Raw genomic sequence first — 15,689 nt, forward strand, 5'->3', positions numbered from 1 at the left:
TAAAGATAAAGAGCTACGGAGCCCTGGTCTTTCATAGTGAGGCACATCTAGTACTGTAGTAGTGCATACAGCCACCCCCTCATCTCCTCTCTCCAGACAGATACAATGAGAACAGGAAGATGGAGCCCCGTGTGGTTCCGCCACGGTGAATGTTTATGCACTCTCTATTTAAATCTGAGCTGGCAACCACCCTGTAAACGCCTGACGACGCTGTCTCCTCTCCGTATAGGTGCGCATATTCCCTTACCTGATTGGCCGAGAGTCTGCCTTTGCTGATAACATGAAATGGATGGCCTGTGCCAATAAAGGTGTGTCTCCTCTTCGTACTATACTATAAGAAACACATACTCTTGGCTGTGTGTAAATGTGTGGGTGGGTGTGAGTGTGTGTTGGGTAGATAGGAATTGTGGTTATTGGTGTGTGTTTGTCAAAGAGGTGTGTGGTGTGTTTTGGGGAGGGAAGAGATGCAGGTGTTAGATTGTGAGTGTGTTTTGGGGAGGGGGGGAATTGTGGGCGTTAGTGTGTGAGGTGTGGGGAGCGAAGAGAGGCAGGTTTTAGTGTGTGTTTGGAGGTGTTGGGGGTGGCTGTGCTGCTGATGTGAGCAGTGCAGAGCGGAGCAGCAGTGGAGTGACACAGAGGGGTCAGGGGGCATCCCTGCCTCATCCCTCTTCCTGTCAGAGCCTTTCCCCCTGGCCGCCTGCCGCTGATGGCTCCCGTGTGCCCACGCTCCGGATGAGAGGAGAACGCTCTGGACTGGGAAAGTCACAGTCAGGAAAACTGATGACTTGTGGGATTACACAGCCCAGCTAGTCTAACCTTACTCTGATACTCACAGTAACACACACTTACTGGGAAATGCCTGTGAAATACCTTCATGTGATACAGTGTGTGTGTGTGTGTGTGTGTGTGTGTGTGTGTGTGTGTGTGTGTGTGTGTGTGTGTGTGTGTGTGTGTGTGTGTGTGTGTGTGTGTGTGTGTGTGTGTGTGTGTGTGTGTGTGGTGTGTGTGCGTGCGTGTGTGTGTGTGTGTGTGTGTGTGTGTGTGTGTGTGTGTGTGTGTGTGTGTGTGTGCGTTTGTTGCCTCAGGGTATTTCAGTCAGATCTCCACACTGGCTGACGTACAGGAAAATGTGATGAGGTATCTTCATGTTATGAGTCGTCCTAAAGTCATCGACCATGAGCATGACACGGTCTGGACGGAGGCCTACGTGGACAGCACTGTAAGTTTCATAGTGAGTGGAAAAAGTTAGTGAGTGTGTGTAAGGTAGTGCGTGTGCATAATGTACTGTATGTCCACCAGTGTAGTTATCAGATTACTTTTGATAAGTAACGAAGTAAAGTAACGCGGTACTTTTTCAAATTGGGTATTATTATTACAGTTACTTTGTCAAACAGCTTTCAGAATTATATCTCTGCCGGGCGTATATTTCCATGATCCAATCTCGACCGCGAGCGGAGAAAGGATGTTTGGAGAAATGTCATGACAGCTGCTGTCCAGAGAAATGTATAGAGGGCGCACCCCTCATCTTTGCCATTGATCGCTTTTGTGATAGCAAAGCCCATAGAGGGCTTTTCCATCTAGTGGAAAGTGTGCCCTCTGTACATCTCTATGGGTCCATCGTGTATGTGCAGTCTATAACCAGAACTGGCAGCTCGAGAGAAAGATTTTGAACGGAAAGATAGGAAATCTGTACAGATGTTTGGCTAACAGTATATACGGCTAATTAAGCAGCCCCTATATAGCGCAGCACTTGTAGACTAGCACAGGAAAGCAGCGCCACAGATGAAAGGAGAAACAAGCGATCAAAGCAGTGTTAGTAAGTAGCACATATTTGGTAGAGCGCGCGGCTCCCCTCCGACAGTCAAACAAACGGAGAGATTTTGAGTCGTAATGCAATGTAACGCGGAACTTACATATATTTTTTTTTAACAAGTAATATGTAATATATTGCTGTTTCAAGTAATTAATCCCAACACTGGTTTCCACCCTGTATATGTGTTCATACTGTATGTATACATGCCCGAACATGCTTGCGTGTCGGTGAGTGTGTGCGAGGGTGCGTGCGTGTGTGTATGTGCATGTGCGCGTGTGTGCCTGCATCTGTGTGTGTGTGTGCGTCCGTGTCCTCTCTGATCTGTCCCCTTCATGCTACAGGATTGATTCCTCATTATGAGCTTCATTAATTCTGACTGGATTGTTCTGCACTTCTGTGTCTAGAATGGTAAAATGCAGGAGGAGCAGTCTGTCTGTCTGTCTGTCTGTCTGTCTGTCTGTCTGTCTGTCTGTTGTACAGGAGGAGAGCTCAATCCTCATTTGTCATTTTTGCTGTCTCCTGCAGCTCTCCCAGGCACACAAGGTAAAGCCTCTCTCTCTACCGCTCTCTCTCTCTATCGCTCTCTCTTCCTCCCTCTCTCTCTCATTTCCTTGTCATTTAGAGAGTATTTACTGTGCACATTTGGACTATTTTCCGTTATGGTGTATAACATGGATACATTATTTGAGGTGTTATATAGTTGCCATGGATCTTTGTCTGTAATCTGGTTGCTGAGGGTCCTTGAGTAGTGAGTTTCTCCCCTGCTGTGGAGTTAAGGCATTGCAGCAGCAGTTGAGACTGCTGTAATGTGTAAAGCTCTGCTTCTACTCAGTATGTGGATTGTCCGGAAATGTATGTGTATTGTGCACAGTACACACACACACACACACACACACACACACACACACACACACACACACACACACACACACACACACACACACACACACACACACACACACACACACACACACACACACACGACACACACACACACACACACACACACACACACACACACACACACACACACACACACACACACACACGGCCACAGAGGTAAGGGCTGGGGGGGGGGGGATTGTCCTCTGGCGTGTGTGCTCTTGTATCTCAGCCACAGAGAATCGCCATTCATCATTCTGTGGATCATTGCCTTTTATCTCCTCAAGCTCGTAATATAACTGACATTGGAGCGGAGAGAGGGAGAGAAGGAAGGAGAGGGGACGGGGGCGGCGGGGCTAGCACAAGGTCGTTCCCCGGAAAGTTCTCTTGTGTCTACCGCTGCGTGTACCCAGTGTGTCTTTACTAAGCTCCTCTGATGGACTGGGGGGGTTCTACCAGGGTCTACCTGTACAGGTGAGACTAGGCTTTGGAGGCTGTTGCTCAGGGAGGAAGCGGGTTGGTCGATGGCGAGACCCTCCATCAGTCATTTTGTCGAGCAGCCAAGACGATCCCACCCTAGTAACCGTTCATTGCCTCTCTCCTACGCACGTGCATGAACACGCACACACACATACAACAGCCAAACATGTAAGCACGCAAGCACACACATACACAAATAGCCACACGCTCACCATGGCTGCGGGAAGATGTTTCGGGGTGGGAGTGCGCTCATTTGGTGGATTACATTTTTCACTATTTATTTATAATTGTTCTATTCATTATTTTTAAATTGTGATTTATCAGGGTGTGCTGCGGCACCCTTAGAACCTCTACTTCCAGCGGCTATGACCCTCACACACAGTGCACTCACAGCTGTGGCCGTGAGCCTCTGAGGTGAGGGAATAGCAGACCTAGTTCCAGTGAGCTCATGTGTTTAATCATGTCAGTTCTCATCCTGCTGAACATAGCCCCGCTCTCAAAATGAAGACACACACACACACACGCACACACACACACACACGCACGCACACACACACACACACACACACACACACACTGGGGATCACTCTAAACTGGAGCTTCACTATGCATTTACTGTAAAACCACAAACAACATTTTACCATAGATTTACACTGCAGACTCACTTCTATTTTGTATAAAAAGAATTTGGCGACATTTCTACTGCACAGTGTTCAGTGAAATGTATTTTGGTGAAATGACTGGACTATAAATGTGTTGTGGTGAAGCCTACTTGGTCGGGATGGACATTGGTGCATATATTCCTCTATTGACACCGAATCGCATAGCATTTAGCATCAGTCAGACATGGAATACTGTAGCAACAGCCTCTGATGGTTAACATAGTTGAAAAATCTCGATTGCAACCTCCTCGCGTCCTCTCTCCTCGTCTCCCTCTCAAAACCCATTGGAGGAGAAGGTCAGAGGGGAGGGACCTCTGGCTTTCTTATCCAATGGGTTTTGAGAAGGAGACAAGGAAAGAGGACACAAGGAATATGCAATCGAGATCGGTCTTTGCCACTGTCTGTCACTGTGTTCCATCTCAGTCCAGAAACAAGAAGGGCCCGAGCCTGATGACCACTGTGGCCATGCCTGTGTTCAGCACCAAGAACGAGACCGTAAGGTGTGTGTGTGCTGTCTGTCTGTCTGTCTGTCTGTCTGTCTGTCTGTCTGTCTGTCTGTCTGTCTGTCTGTCTGTCTGTCTGTCTGTCTGTCTGTCTGTCTGTCTGTCTGTCTGTCTGTCTGTCTGTCTGTCTGTCTGTCTTTCTGTGTTATACTCACTCATTCTCTCTTCTCTCCTCTACAGAAGAACCAGGGTATTCTCCTAGGGGTAGTGGGCACAGACATTCCTCTTCAGGAACTCATGAAGATCATCCCTAAACACCTGGTACTGGGTTTACTAACCCATGTTTATGACCCATTTGACGCCTTGTCATTTACTGTTGTACTGTACTCTACTTTATGTAATCAAGTGTCTCTATATTGGAGGTCGACCGATTATGATTTTTCAACTCCGATACCGATTATTGGAGGACCAAAAAAGCCGATACCGATTAATCAGCCGATTTTATATATATACTGTATATATTTGTAATAATGACAATTACAACAATACTGAATGAACACTTTTATTTTAACTTAATATAATACATAAATAAAAATACATTTAGTATCAAATAAATAATGAAACATGTTTAATTTGGTTTAAATAATGCAAAAACACAGTGTAGGAGAAGAAAGTGCAACATGTGCCATGTAAAAAAGCTAACGTTTAAGTTCCTTGCTCAGAACATGAGAACATATGAAAGCTGGTGGTTCCTTTTAACATGAGTCTTCGATATTCCCAGTTAAGAAGTTTTAGGTTGTAGTTATTATAGGAATTATAGGACAGTTTCGCTCAATACCATTTGTATTTCATATACCTTTGACTATTGGATGTTCTTATAAGCACTTTAGTATTGCCCGCCTAATCTCTGGAGTTGATAGGCTTCAAGTCATAAACAGCGCTGTGAAGCAAGGATTGCTAAGAGCTGCTGACAAACGCAGTAAAGTTTGAATGAATGCTTACGAGCCTGCTGCTGCCTACCACCGCTCAGTCAGACTGCTCTATCAAATATCAAATCATATACTTAATTATAATATAATAAACACACAGAAATATGAGCCTTAGGTCATTAATATGGTCAAATCCAGAAACTATTATTTCAAAAACAAAACGTTTATTCTTTCAGTGAAATACGGAACCGTTCCGTATTTTACCTAACGGGTGGCATCCATAAGTTTAAATATTTCTGTTACATTGCACAACCTTCAATGTAATGTCATAATTATGTAAAATTCTGGCAAATGAATTACGGTCTTAGGCAGAAATGGTCTTCACACAGTTCACAACGAGCCAGGCGGCCCAAACTGTTGCATATACCCTGACTCTGCTTGCACAGAACGCAAGAGAAGTGACACAATTTACATAGTTAATATTGCCTGCAAACATTAATTTATTTTAACAAAATATGCAGGTTGAAAAAAATATACTTGTGTATTGATTTTAAGAAAGGCATTGATGTTTATGGTTAGGTACATTGGTGCAACGACAGCGCTTTTTCGCGAACGCGCTTGTTAAATCATCACCCGTTTGGCGAAGTAGGCTGTGATTCGATGATAAATGAACAGGCATTATTTGCAAACAGGACAAGCTAGTTAAACTAGTAATATCATAAACCATGTGTAGTTAACTAGTGATTATGTTAAGATTGATTGTTTTTTTTAAAGATACGTTTAATGCTAGCTAGCAACTTACTTCGGCTCCTTGCTGCACTCGCGTAACAAGTGGTCAGCCTGCCACGCAGTCACCTCGCGGAGTGCAATGTAATCGGCCATAATCGGCTTCCAAAAATGACGATCTCCGATCATAAAATCTTGAAATCGGCCCTAATTAATCGGCCATGCCGATTAATCGGTCCACCTCTACTATATATATTGTTTTTATGCCTTCAGCTGGGTATCCACGGTTACGCCTTTGCCATCACAAACAACGGCTACATCCTGACCCATCCGGACCTGAGGCCACTGGTAACACACTGTCTTTTAAATCCACTCATACACTTTGTCCCCTGCCTAGGGTTGTAAAATCAAAGGTTTCCTCAGAAATAATGGTTAGAAGATTCAGGATTTCCTGCTTATTCCCTCCTTATACCGGGAATCGTCGAAGCAGGATTTCTGGAAAACCTGGGAATTCTGGGAAAGTTGCCTGAATTTTGCGACCCTACCCCTACCCCTGTCCCTAACCCCTGTCCCTAACCCAAGCCTTGCCACAATGCACTAACCCTAACCCGCACAGCCTTTACACATACCAACCTCTGGAGTGGTTAAACAGCTACAGTACATTGCAGTTTTCCCCTCCCCACTCAAACTCCTCCCAGAGAGTCCTAGCAAAATATTTTTTAACATTTTTTAAAAACATTTTAATTGAAAACAATCACAGTAAGGTGCTTAATTGTTACCCAGAAATAATTTGATATTGAGATACAAATGGCTGCATTGGACCTTTAAAGACATGCTCCGGAACTTTGGCGACAGCTAAACGACTACTTCCCACTTTGGGCCAGATGTGTCAGTGTGTAGTTCATACATGCATAGTCTATGAGCAGAATTACTGTCTTACCTCAATTAACCACGAAATCCCTAGTTTGTTTTTCTGGAAGCTGTGCTGCACTATTTTCCCTACATTTTCCCCCACGTGGGTCAGCCTCCTAACAATTCGAGTTCTAGCCAATGAGCTTCTGCCCCTCACCATTTGAGGGAACACTAGCAAGATGCACACACAGCAGAGCAAGAGAGAGAGAGAGAGAGCGCAGTGACATGTTGCATGTACAGTATGTGTACATACGGTGTATTAGGAAAGTATTCAGACCCCTTGACTTTTTCCACATTTTGTTACGTTACAGACTTATTCTAAAATCGATAAAACAACGTTTTCTCATCAATCTATCCACAATAGCCCATAACGACAAAGCAAAAAACATGTTTGTAGAAATTTTTGCACATTTAAAAAAAAACTAAACAGAAATATTACATTTACATAAGTATTCAAACTCTTTTCTCAATACTTTGTTGAAGCACCTTTGGCAGCGATTACAGCCTTTAGTCTTCTTGGGTATGACGCTACAAGCTTGGCACACCTGTATTTGTGGAGTTTCTACCATTCTTCTCTGCAGATCCTCCCAAGCTCTGTCAGCTTGGATGGGGAGCGTCACTGCACAGCTATTTTTCAGGTCTCTCCAGAGATGAGGTTCAAGTCCGGGATCTGGCTGAGCCACTCAAGGACATTCAGAGACTTGTCCCGAATCCACTCCTGCGTTGTCTTGGCTGTGTGCTTAGGGTCGTTGTCCTGTTGGAAGGTGGACCTTCGCCCCAGTCGGTGGTCCTGAGTCGGAGGTCTCTCTGTACTTTGCTCCATTCATCTTTCCCTCGATCCTGGCAAGTCTCCCAGTCCCTGCTGCTGAAAGACATCCCCACTGCATGATGCTGCCACCACCATGCTTCACCATAAGGATGGTGCCAGGTTTCCTCCAGACGTAATACTTGGCATTCAGGCCAAAGAGTTCAATCTTGTTTTCATCCGACCAGAGAATCTTGTTTCTCATGGTCTGAGAGTCCTTTAGGGGCCTTTTTGGCAAACTCCAAGCAGATTGTCGTGCCTTTTACTGAGGTGTGGCTTCCGTCTGGCCACTCTACCATAAAAGCATGATTGGTGGAGTGCTGCAGAGATGGTTGTCCTTCTGGAAGGTTCTCCCATCTTCACAGAGGAACTCTTGAGCTCTGTGACCATCGGGTTCTTGGTCACCTCCCTGACCAAGGTCCTTCTCCCCTGATTGCTCAGTTTGTCCGGCGGCCAGATCTAGCAAGAGTCTTGGTGGTTCCAAACTTCTTCCATTTAAGAACGATGGAGGCCGCTGTGTTCTTGGGGACCTTCAATGCTGCAGACATTTTTTGGTACTCTTCCCCAGATCTGTGCCTCGACACAATCCTGTCTCGTAGCTCTATGGACAATTCTTTCGACCTCATGGCTTGATTTTTGCTCTGTCATGCACTGTCAACTGTGGGACCTTATATAGACAGGTGTGTGCCTTTCCAAATCATGTCCAATTAACTGAGTTTACCACAGGTGGACTCCAATCAAGTTGTAGAAACATCTCAAGGATGATCAATGGAAACGGGATGCACCTGAGCTCAATTTCAAGTCTCATGGCAAAGGGTCTGAATACTTATGCAAATAAGATATTTTTGTTTATTACATTTTTATAAATTAGCAAAGAATTACACCAAAACTGTTTTCATTTTGTCATTATGGGGTATTGTGTGTAAATTGATGAGAATTTGTATTTATTTATTTTAGAATAAGGCTGTAACTGTAAATTTGGAAAAAGTCAAAGACTCTGAATACTTTCCAAATGCACTGTATATGACGTAGTACACCATTTTCGCAGACAACGTTTTTTCTTTCAGAACTACTGGATAAAAAGTAAAGTATAGAAAAAGTACCGGAGAATCTCTTTAAATAAATAGTTTAAATACAGACACTGAATGCCTGTGTTTTGAAAAACAGAATGTGTCCTTTTCTGTTACATGACAGACTATGTTGACCACATACACATAAACAGTGTGAGTGTGTATTACCGAGGAAGTTTGGGAGGCTCAATCTGTAATGCCCACCTTTTCCTTTGATGTATGCATGCAGGGAGGGATACAGGCCATTGCTACTACTGTAGGGCTGGCTGGCCCTGGCTAACTGAGCTAACACTAACCCAGAGGTAACCCTCCTGTCCTGTAACTGTACCATACAGAGACTAGACCACAGACACTCACTCTCTCTCTGGGACCCTGCATGGGTTCCACTGGAAACTGGTGCTAGTGGATCTGTGTGTAACAGTGTCTATGTGATGTTAGTACCTCTCTGTGACACTGTGTGTGTTTGTGTGTGTATATGTGTTTTACAATGTGTTGGTTTTCTATGTACTGTAAGTGTGTGTTTCTCTGTGCTGTGACTGTGGTTGTCTATTTTGAGGTTGTACTAGACCCTACTGGACTTTGTGTGTGGGACTGGACATGTTTATGTTATTGGTTGTTGATTGAACTGATCAATTTGGGATTGAATTTGGGGAGTTCTAGCCTGGTGGAACCAGCCTGATCTCACGATAGCTCACATTCCGTTTGAGCACAGCGGTCAGTCTGCTTAACCTGGCTAGGATTGTTCTGGTTTTGAGCAAGACCGTGTGAACGAAGCCTTGTATAGGTTCACTCTTAACTTAGCTGTGCACCCAAACCATCCACACCGAAATCTAGACTTCCTCAACTGTTCCCATCAAATGTGTGTTCCTCTGTGCCTCAGTACCAGGAGGGCCAGAAGAGGAGGAAACCCAACTACAGCAGTGTGGACCTGTCAGAAGTGGAGTGGGAGGACAAGGATGACTTTGTACGTCTAAATCATGACGTAACAAAACATTTGACACACACTCCTGATAACACTACGCCTACACTTAAAGGGATACTTCGGGGATTACTTTCCAAGAGTCAGATGAGCTCATGGATACCATTTTTATGTTTCTGCATCCAGTATGAAGGAAGTTAGAGGTAGTTTCGTGAGCCAATGCTAACTACTGTAGCGTTAGTGCAAGGACTGGAGGTCTATCATATCTACTAGCATGCTAGCAGTCACCTTAGACTTCCAGTCATTGTGCTAACACTAGTTATCAATTGTGCTAATGCTAGTTAGCAACTTCCTTCAAACTGCACGCAGAGACATAAAAATGGTATCCACGAGTTCATCTGACTCTTAGGAAAGTAGATAAAGGGCTTCATTGACAAAATCCTGAAGCATCCCTATTAACTTAACCTGGAACGTCCACTCAGTAAGAATTGCCACTGCTTTCCAGGGAGCTCTGGGAAGCTGTATACTCTAAGACAGCATGGACTCTTTTCATCTTGATAAATATCCTGTTCTTATGTTTCAGCTGCGTAATGCCATGGTCAACAGGAAGACTGGGACATTCTCCATGGAGGTGAAGAAGACAGTGGACAAAGGGGTGAGACTGAAAATTTAATTATGACTCTGACAATTAAAGAAAAGATGACACTCTCCTTTTTGAACCCTTAAGGTCTAAGGGCCCGGGGAATGGGTTAACATATAGAATTGTTTTAAATCAAATCAAATCAAATGTATTTATATAGCCCTTCTTACATCAGCTGATATATCAAAGTGCTGTACAGAAACCCAGCCTAAAACCCCAAACAGCAAGCAATGCAGGTGTAGAAGCACGGTGGCTAGGAAAAACTCCCTAGAAAGGCCAAAACCTAGGAAGAAACCTAGAGAGGAATCAGGCTATGAGGGGTGGCCAGTCCTCTTCTGGCTGTGCCGGGTGGAGATTATAACAGAACATGGCCAAGATGTTCAAATATTTATAGATGACCAGCATGGTCAAATAATAGTAATCACAGTGAACAGGTCAGGGTTCCATAGCCGCAGGCAGAACAGTTGAAACTGGAGCAGCAGCACGGCCAGGTGGATTGGGGACAACAAGGAGTCATCATGCCAGGTAGTCCTGAGGCATGGTCCTAGGGCTCAGGTCCTCCGAGAGAGAGAAAGAAAGAAAGAGAGAAAGAGAGAATTAGAGAGAGCATACTTACATTCACACAGGACACTGGATAAGACAGGAGAAATACTCCAGATATAACAGACTGACCCTAGCCCCCTGACACATAAACTACTGCAGCATAAATACTGGAGGCTGAGACGACTGTACAACCATCAAGCTTAATTGTCAGATTCAACAGAAGATCTCTTTGTTTCTTGGGACCTAGAACAAGCATCTCTGTTTTTCCGAGTTTAAAAGTAGAACATTTGCAGCCATCCACTTCCTTATGTCTGAAACACAGGCTTCCAGCAAGGGCAATTTTGGGGCTTCACCATGTTTCATTGAAATGTACAGCTGTGTGTCATCCGCATAGCAGTGAAAGTTAACATTATGTTTTTGAATGACATCCCCAAGAGGTAAAATATATAGTGAAAACAATAGTGGTCCTAAAACGGAACCTTGAGGAACCCCGAAATTTACAGTTGATTTGTCAGATGTAAGTTCATTTACCACCTTCACAAGTTCAGTTTCAGTGCTATGATGGGGTCTAAAACCAGACTGAAGCATTTTGTATACATTGTTTGTCCTCAGGGAGGCAGTGAGCTGCTGTGCAACAGCTTTTTCTAAAATGTTTGAGAGAAATGGGAGATTCGATATAGGCCGATAGTTTTTTATATTTTCTGGGTCAAGGTTTGGCTTTTACAAGAGAGGCTTTATTACTGCCACTTTTAGTGAGTTTGGTACACATCTGGTGGATAGAGAGCCGTTTATTATGTTCAACATAGGAGGGCCAAGCTCCTCTTTCAGTAGTTTAGTGGGAATAGGGTCCAGTATGCAGCTTGAAGGTTTAGAGGCCATGATTATTTTCATCTTTGTGTCAAGAGATATAGTACTAAAACACTTGAGTGTTTCCCTTGATCCTAGGTCCTGGCAGAGTTGTGCAGACTCAGGACAACTGAGCTTTAGAGGATTACGCAGATATAAAGAGGAGTCCGTAATTTGCTTTCTAATGATCATGATCTTTTCCTCAAAGAAGTTCATAAATGTATTGCTGCTGAAGTGAAAGCCATCCTCTCTTGGGGAATGCTGCTTTTTAGTTAGCTTTTCAACAGTATCAAAAAGAAATTCCGGGTTGTTCTTATTTTCCTCAATTAAGTTGGAAAAATAGGATGATCGAGCAGCAGTGAGGGCTCTTTGATACTGCACGGTACTGTCTTTCCAAGCTAGTCGGAAGACTTCCAGTTTGGTGTAACGCCATTTCCGTTCCAATTTTCTGGAAGCTTGCTTCAGAGCTCGGGTATTTTCTGTATACCAGGAAGCTAGTTTCTTATGACAAATGTTTTTAGTTTTTAGGGGTGCAACTGCATCTAGGGTATTTCGCAAGGTTAAATTGAGTTCCTCAGTTAGGTGGTTAACTGATTTTTCTTCTCTGACGTCCTTGGGTAGGCAGAGGGAGTCTCGAAGGGCATCAAGGAATCTTTGGGTTGTCTGAGAATTTAAAGCACGACTTTTGATGATCCTTGTTTGGGGTCTGAGCAGATTATTTTTGCGATTGCAAACATAATAAAATGATGGTCCGATAGTCCAGGATTATGAGGAAAAACATTAAGATCCACAACATTTATTCCATGGGACAAAACTAGGTCCAGAGTATGACTGTGGCAGTGAGTAGGTCCGGAGACATGTTGGACAAAAACCACTGAGTCAATGATGGCTCCGAAAGCCTTTTGGAGTGGGTCTGTGGACTTTCCTACACTGAAATTACCCTTGCCTAACGATTGCGTCTGAAGCTGGGCTTGCAGCACAGCTATCCTCGCCGTAAGGCGATCGTTCTCCTGTATATTATGAGTACAGCGAATGCAATTAGAAGGCATCGTGTTAATGTTACTACTTAGCCTCAGCTGTTGGACGTCCTGACGAACCATGTCCAGATAAAGCGTCGGGAGTGAAAAAGTTGAATGAAAAAAAGTTGAGTGAGGGAAAAACAAAACAATATAAACGGGAATTAAAAAGTAAAAACCGTAAAGTTGTCAGGTAGCAAAGTAAGGTTAGCAACAAAACACACAGCAGCACGTAAACAAGTCTACAAGTTGTGACCGGAAATGACACGTCACTCATTTTTGGGTGGTATGAGTTTTTAAGAAAGTCATACCAAGGATCATTTAGCTATTTGATTTAGAAATTTAGGACCCCTAAAAAAATGTTGCAAAAAAAGTTATTTCATAAAATGTGGCCTTACTGCTATCAGCCCATAGGAACACATTGAATACATGGCAAAACAGATAGTCCAAAAAATAAATCAAAAGGAACTACATTTTGTAGTGTCTGTCCTATATCTGAGAGATCTAAGAAAGATCAGGATATCTTTAAAAAAAGAATGTTTTAACCAAATTTAACCACTTTTTGTTCTAAACTACTTCCATATATACTTCCATTTCTTTTTTAAACTGGTACCGGGCTACCTTCAGACGAGGCTTATGGGGTGGGCTTCCTAGAGCAAAACATCCAGCATGAATGTGTTCGTGACAGTCTCACCTGTTAATGGTGGGGTCATATTAGTGAAAAGTTTCCCAAACTTTGTCCTCATTTTTCCCCCCTAACACTACACAGCTGATTCAAATTATGATGATTAGATAATTATTTGAATCAGCTATGTAGTTCTAGGCAAAAAGACTAAAAGTGCACCCCTTGGGGTCCTGAGGACCGAGTTTGGAAAACCCTGTATTAGTGTGTAGGCTAAACTTTTCGGATGCTACAGACAAGAAGTTGGCAGATCAGTGGTGCCGACTGACGCTTGTGGGGGTCGTAGAGCAAAACGGAGAACGCCATCATGTTTGTGAGAATCTCATCTTCGGACGCTACAGACGTTTTCGTGAGAAGACCGATTTGCGTGATGTTTCCTGGTCTGACAAACAGTGCAGATTCGGAAAGGCCGACATCGGCGGATGCAGTGGATTGAGATGCAGCCCATTCAAAACAGAAGTCTCTAGCGTAAACAGACATATTTTTTATGGGGATTCTTTGATTATGCGAATTCGATTTCCGCAGGGGCACGGACATCGACATTTAATGAGATCCACTGGACGAGTCCTCATTCTCCATGATTTCTATGTGTTTTCAGAAAAGACTCCTGAAGATGCACAATGACTATTTCTACACTGAAGTCAAGGGAACTCCCTTCAGGTGAGGCGAGATGCTTTGAAAGTAGGGTACAGACACTTCTTCAGTTTTTCAGCACATCCATTTATCTTGATCAATTCTCTGATGTCCTTCTGAGAGTTGACACGATGGCTGGTTCAGTGAGTGTGTAAGTGCCATGTGTCTCTGTGGGCCCATTTCCCAGACAACACCTAGTCCAGTGGAGGCTGCTGAGGGGAGGAAGGCTCATAATAACGCCTGGAACGGCGTTAATGGAATGGCATCAAACACATGGAAACCTTGTGTTTGATGTATTTGATACCATTCCACCTATTCTGCTCTAGCCATTACCACAACCTCCTGTGGCCTAGTCCTAGACTGAAAAGCAGTTTAACTTTTATTTAACTAGGAAAGTCAGTTAAGAACGAATTCTTATTTCCAATGACAGCCTACCCCGGCCAAACCCTAACCCGGACGACGCTGGGCCAATTGTGCGCCACCCTATGGGACTCCCAATCACGGCCGGTTGTTATACAGCCTGGAATCAAACCAGGGTCTGTAGTGACGCCTCTAGCACAGAGATGCAGTGCCTTAGATCGCTGCGCCACAGTGGGGAATCCCCACTGAACATTATTTTTAGTCCAGGACTAGGCTTTATTCTGTGTTTGGGAAACCAGCCCTAAGAGTGTAACTGTTGACTTCTCTCGGCTGCTCACCCTGCCGTGTGTTTCTGTGTTCAGCGTCGGAGTGGCTTTGTCTAGAGGCCATGGCAAATTCTTCTTCAGAGGAAACGTCTCAGTGGAAGCAGGTAAGACTCACTCACTCACCCAACGAACTATGAGAGCTTCATCAGTTTCATAGACGTTTACGGATATTCTGTACCTGTGGTCTGCCTGTTCTTAAGGCCATATATCAGTGCACTCAGCCTGGCCCTGTTGAAGCGTCACTTATCTGACGTTCATGTGTTTTGCAGGGCTCCTTGACCTGGAACAGCCAGATGTTGCGCTGGCAGATGAATGGTAATACAGGGGGTTATGGGTAATGTAGGGGGTTATGAGCTTGGGATTGGTCAGTCAAGCATTATATAGGTTATTGCTTTCTGTGGGTGTGTTTGTAAATTCACTCTGGAATGCCAGAGTGCGCTCAGAGTGCAGACACAAACGAGAGTACACTGAGACCTGTCATATTCAACGAGTGTTTGCGTGTTCGTAAATTTATCAGTTATTCTGCGCTCTGGCTCACTCAGTCAAGAGTGCTCTGAAATCTGAGTAGATAGAGGGAATTTATATGAACGCACCCTGTATGTCTTAGTAGGTATGTTATGTTGAGCCGTGTGATATAACAGCATGTCTGTCTGTTATGTTCTGTTCTGTTCAGCTGAAACGCAGCAACATGGGTTATTTGCCTGAAATAGTTTGCCACTTTCTATATTTGTCTTTCTGTAATTTAGTTTAGTTTCTGTTGGTCAGCTCCTCATCAAGTGTTTTGGGTGTGTGTCTACCTATTCATTTGACAGGACATATTGCAACACTGATGAGCACCATGAGCACCGCTCCCTCTCCCAGATCCAGGCCATTAAACTCTACCTGACCGGACGCAAGCCACACATCAAATGTAAGTTACACCATACTGGGATCTATAGGCTACTGGGGTTTCATTATATATCCTGGGAAATCATATAACCTAGCCATAACCGTAACCCTCAC

General features: G+C 44.0%; 1 protein-coding gene across 2 annotated transcripts in view; it reads left to right on the forward strand.

Moving 5' to 3' along the window:
- LOC106565153 (voltage-dependent calcium channel subunit alpha-2/delta-3) overlaps window positions 1-15,689 on the forward strand; it is a 62,250-nt gene that overhangs the window by 36,177 nt on the left and 10,384 nt on the right. For both annotated transcript variants that reach the window (XM_045692012.2, XM_014131951.3), the window contains exons 12-23: window positions 230-308; window positions 1,086-1,219; window positions 2,339-2,356; window positions 4,261-4,332; window positions 4,521-4,601; window positions 6,209-6,283; window positions 9,603-9,686; window positions 10,225-10,296; window positions 13,967-14,028; window positions 14,724-14,791; window positions 14,957-15,002; window positions 15,500-15,597. In XM_045692012.2, the coding sequence (XP_045547968.1) occupies window positions 230-308; window positions 1,086-1,219; window positions 2,339-2,356; window positions 4,261-4,332; window positions 4,521-4,601; window positions 6,209-6,283; window positions 9,603-9,686; window positions 10,225-10,296; window positions 13,967-14,028; window positions 14,724-14,791; window positions 14,957-15,002; window positions 15,500-15,597 (889 nt within the window). The remainder of the gene's footprint in view (window positions 1-229; window positions 309-1,085; window positions 1,220-2,338; window positions 2,357-4,260; window positions 4,333-4,520; window positions 4,602-6,208; window positions 6,284-9,602; window positions 9,687-10,224; window positions 10,297-13,966; window positions 14,029-14,723; window positions 14,792-14,956; window positions 15,003-15,499; window positions 15,598-15,689) is intronic.

Source organism: Salmo salar, chromosome 12 (genome assembly GCF_965601325.2).
Source record: "Salmo salar chromosome 12, fSalSal1, whole genome shotgun sequence".
NCBI classification, from domain to species: Eukaryota; Metazoa; Chordata; class Actinopteri; order Salmoniformes; family Salmonidae; genus Salmo; species Salmo salar.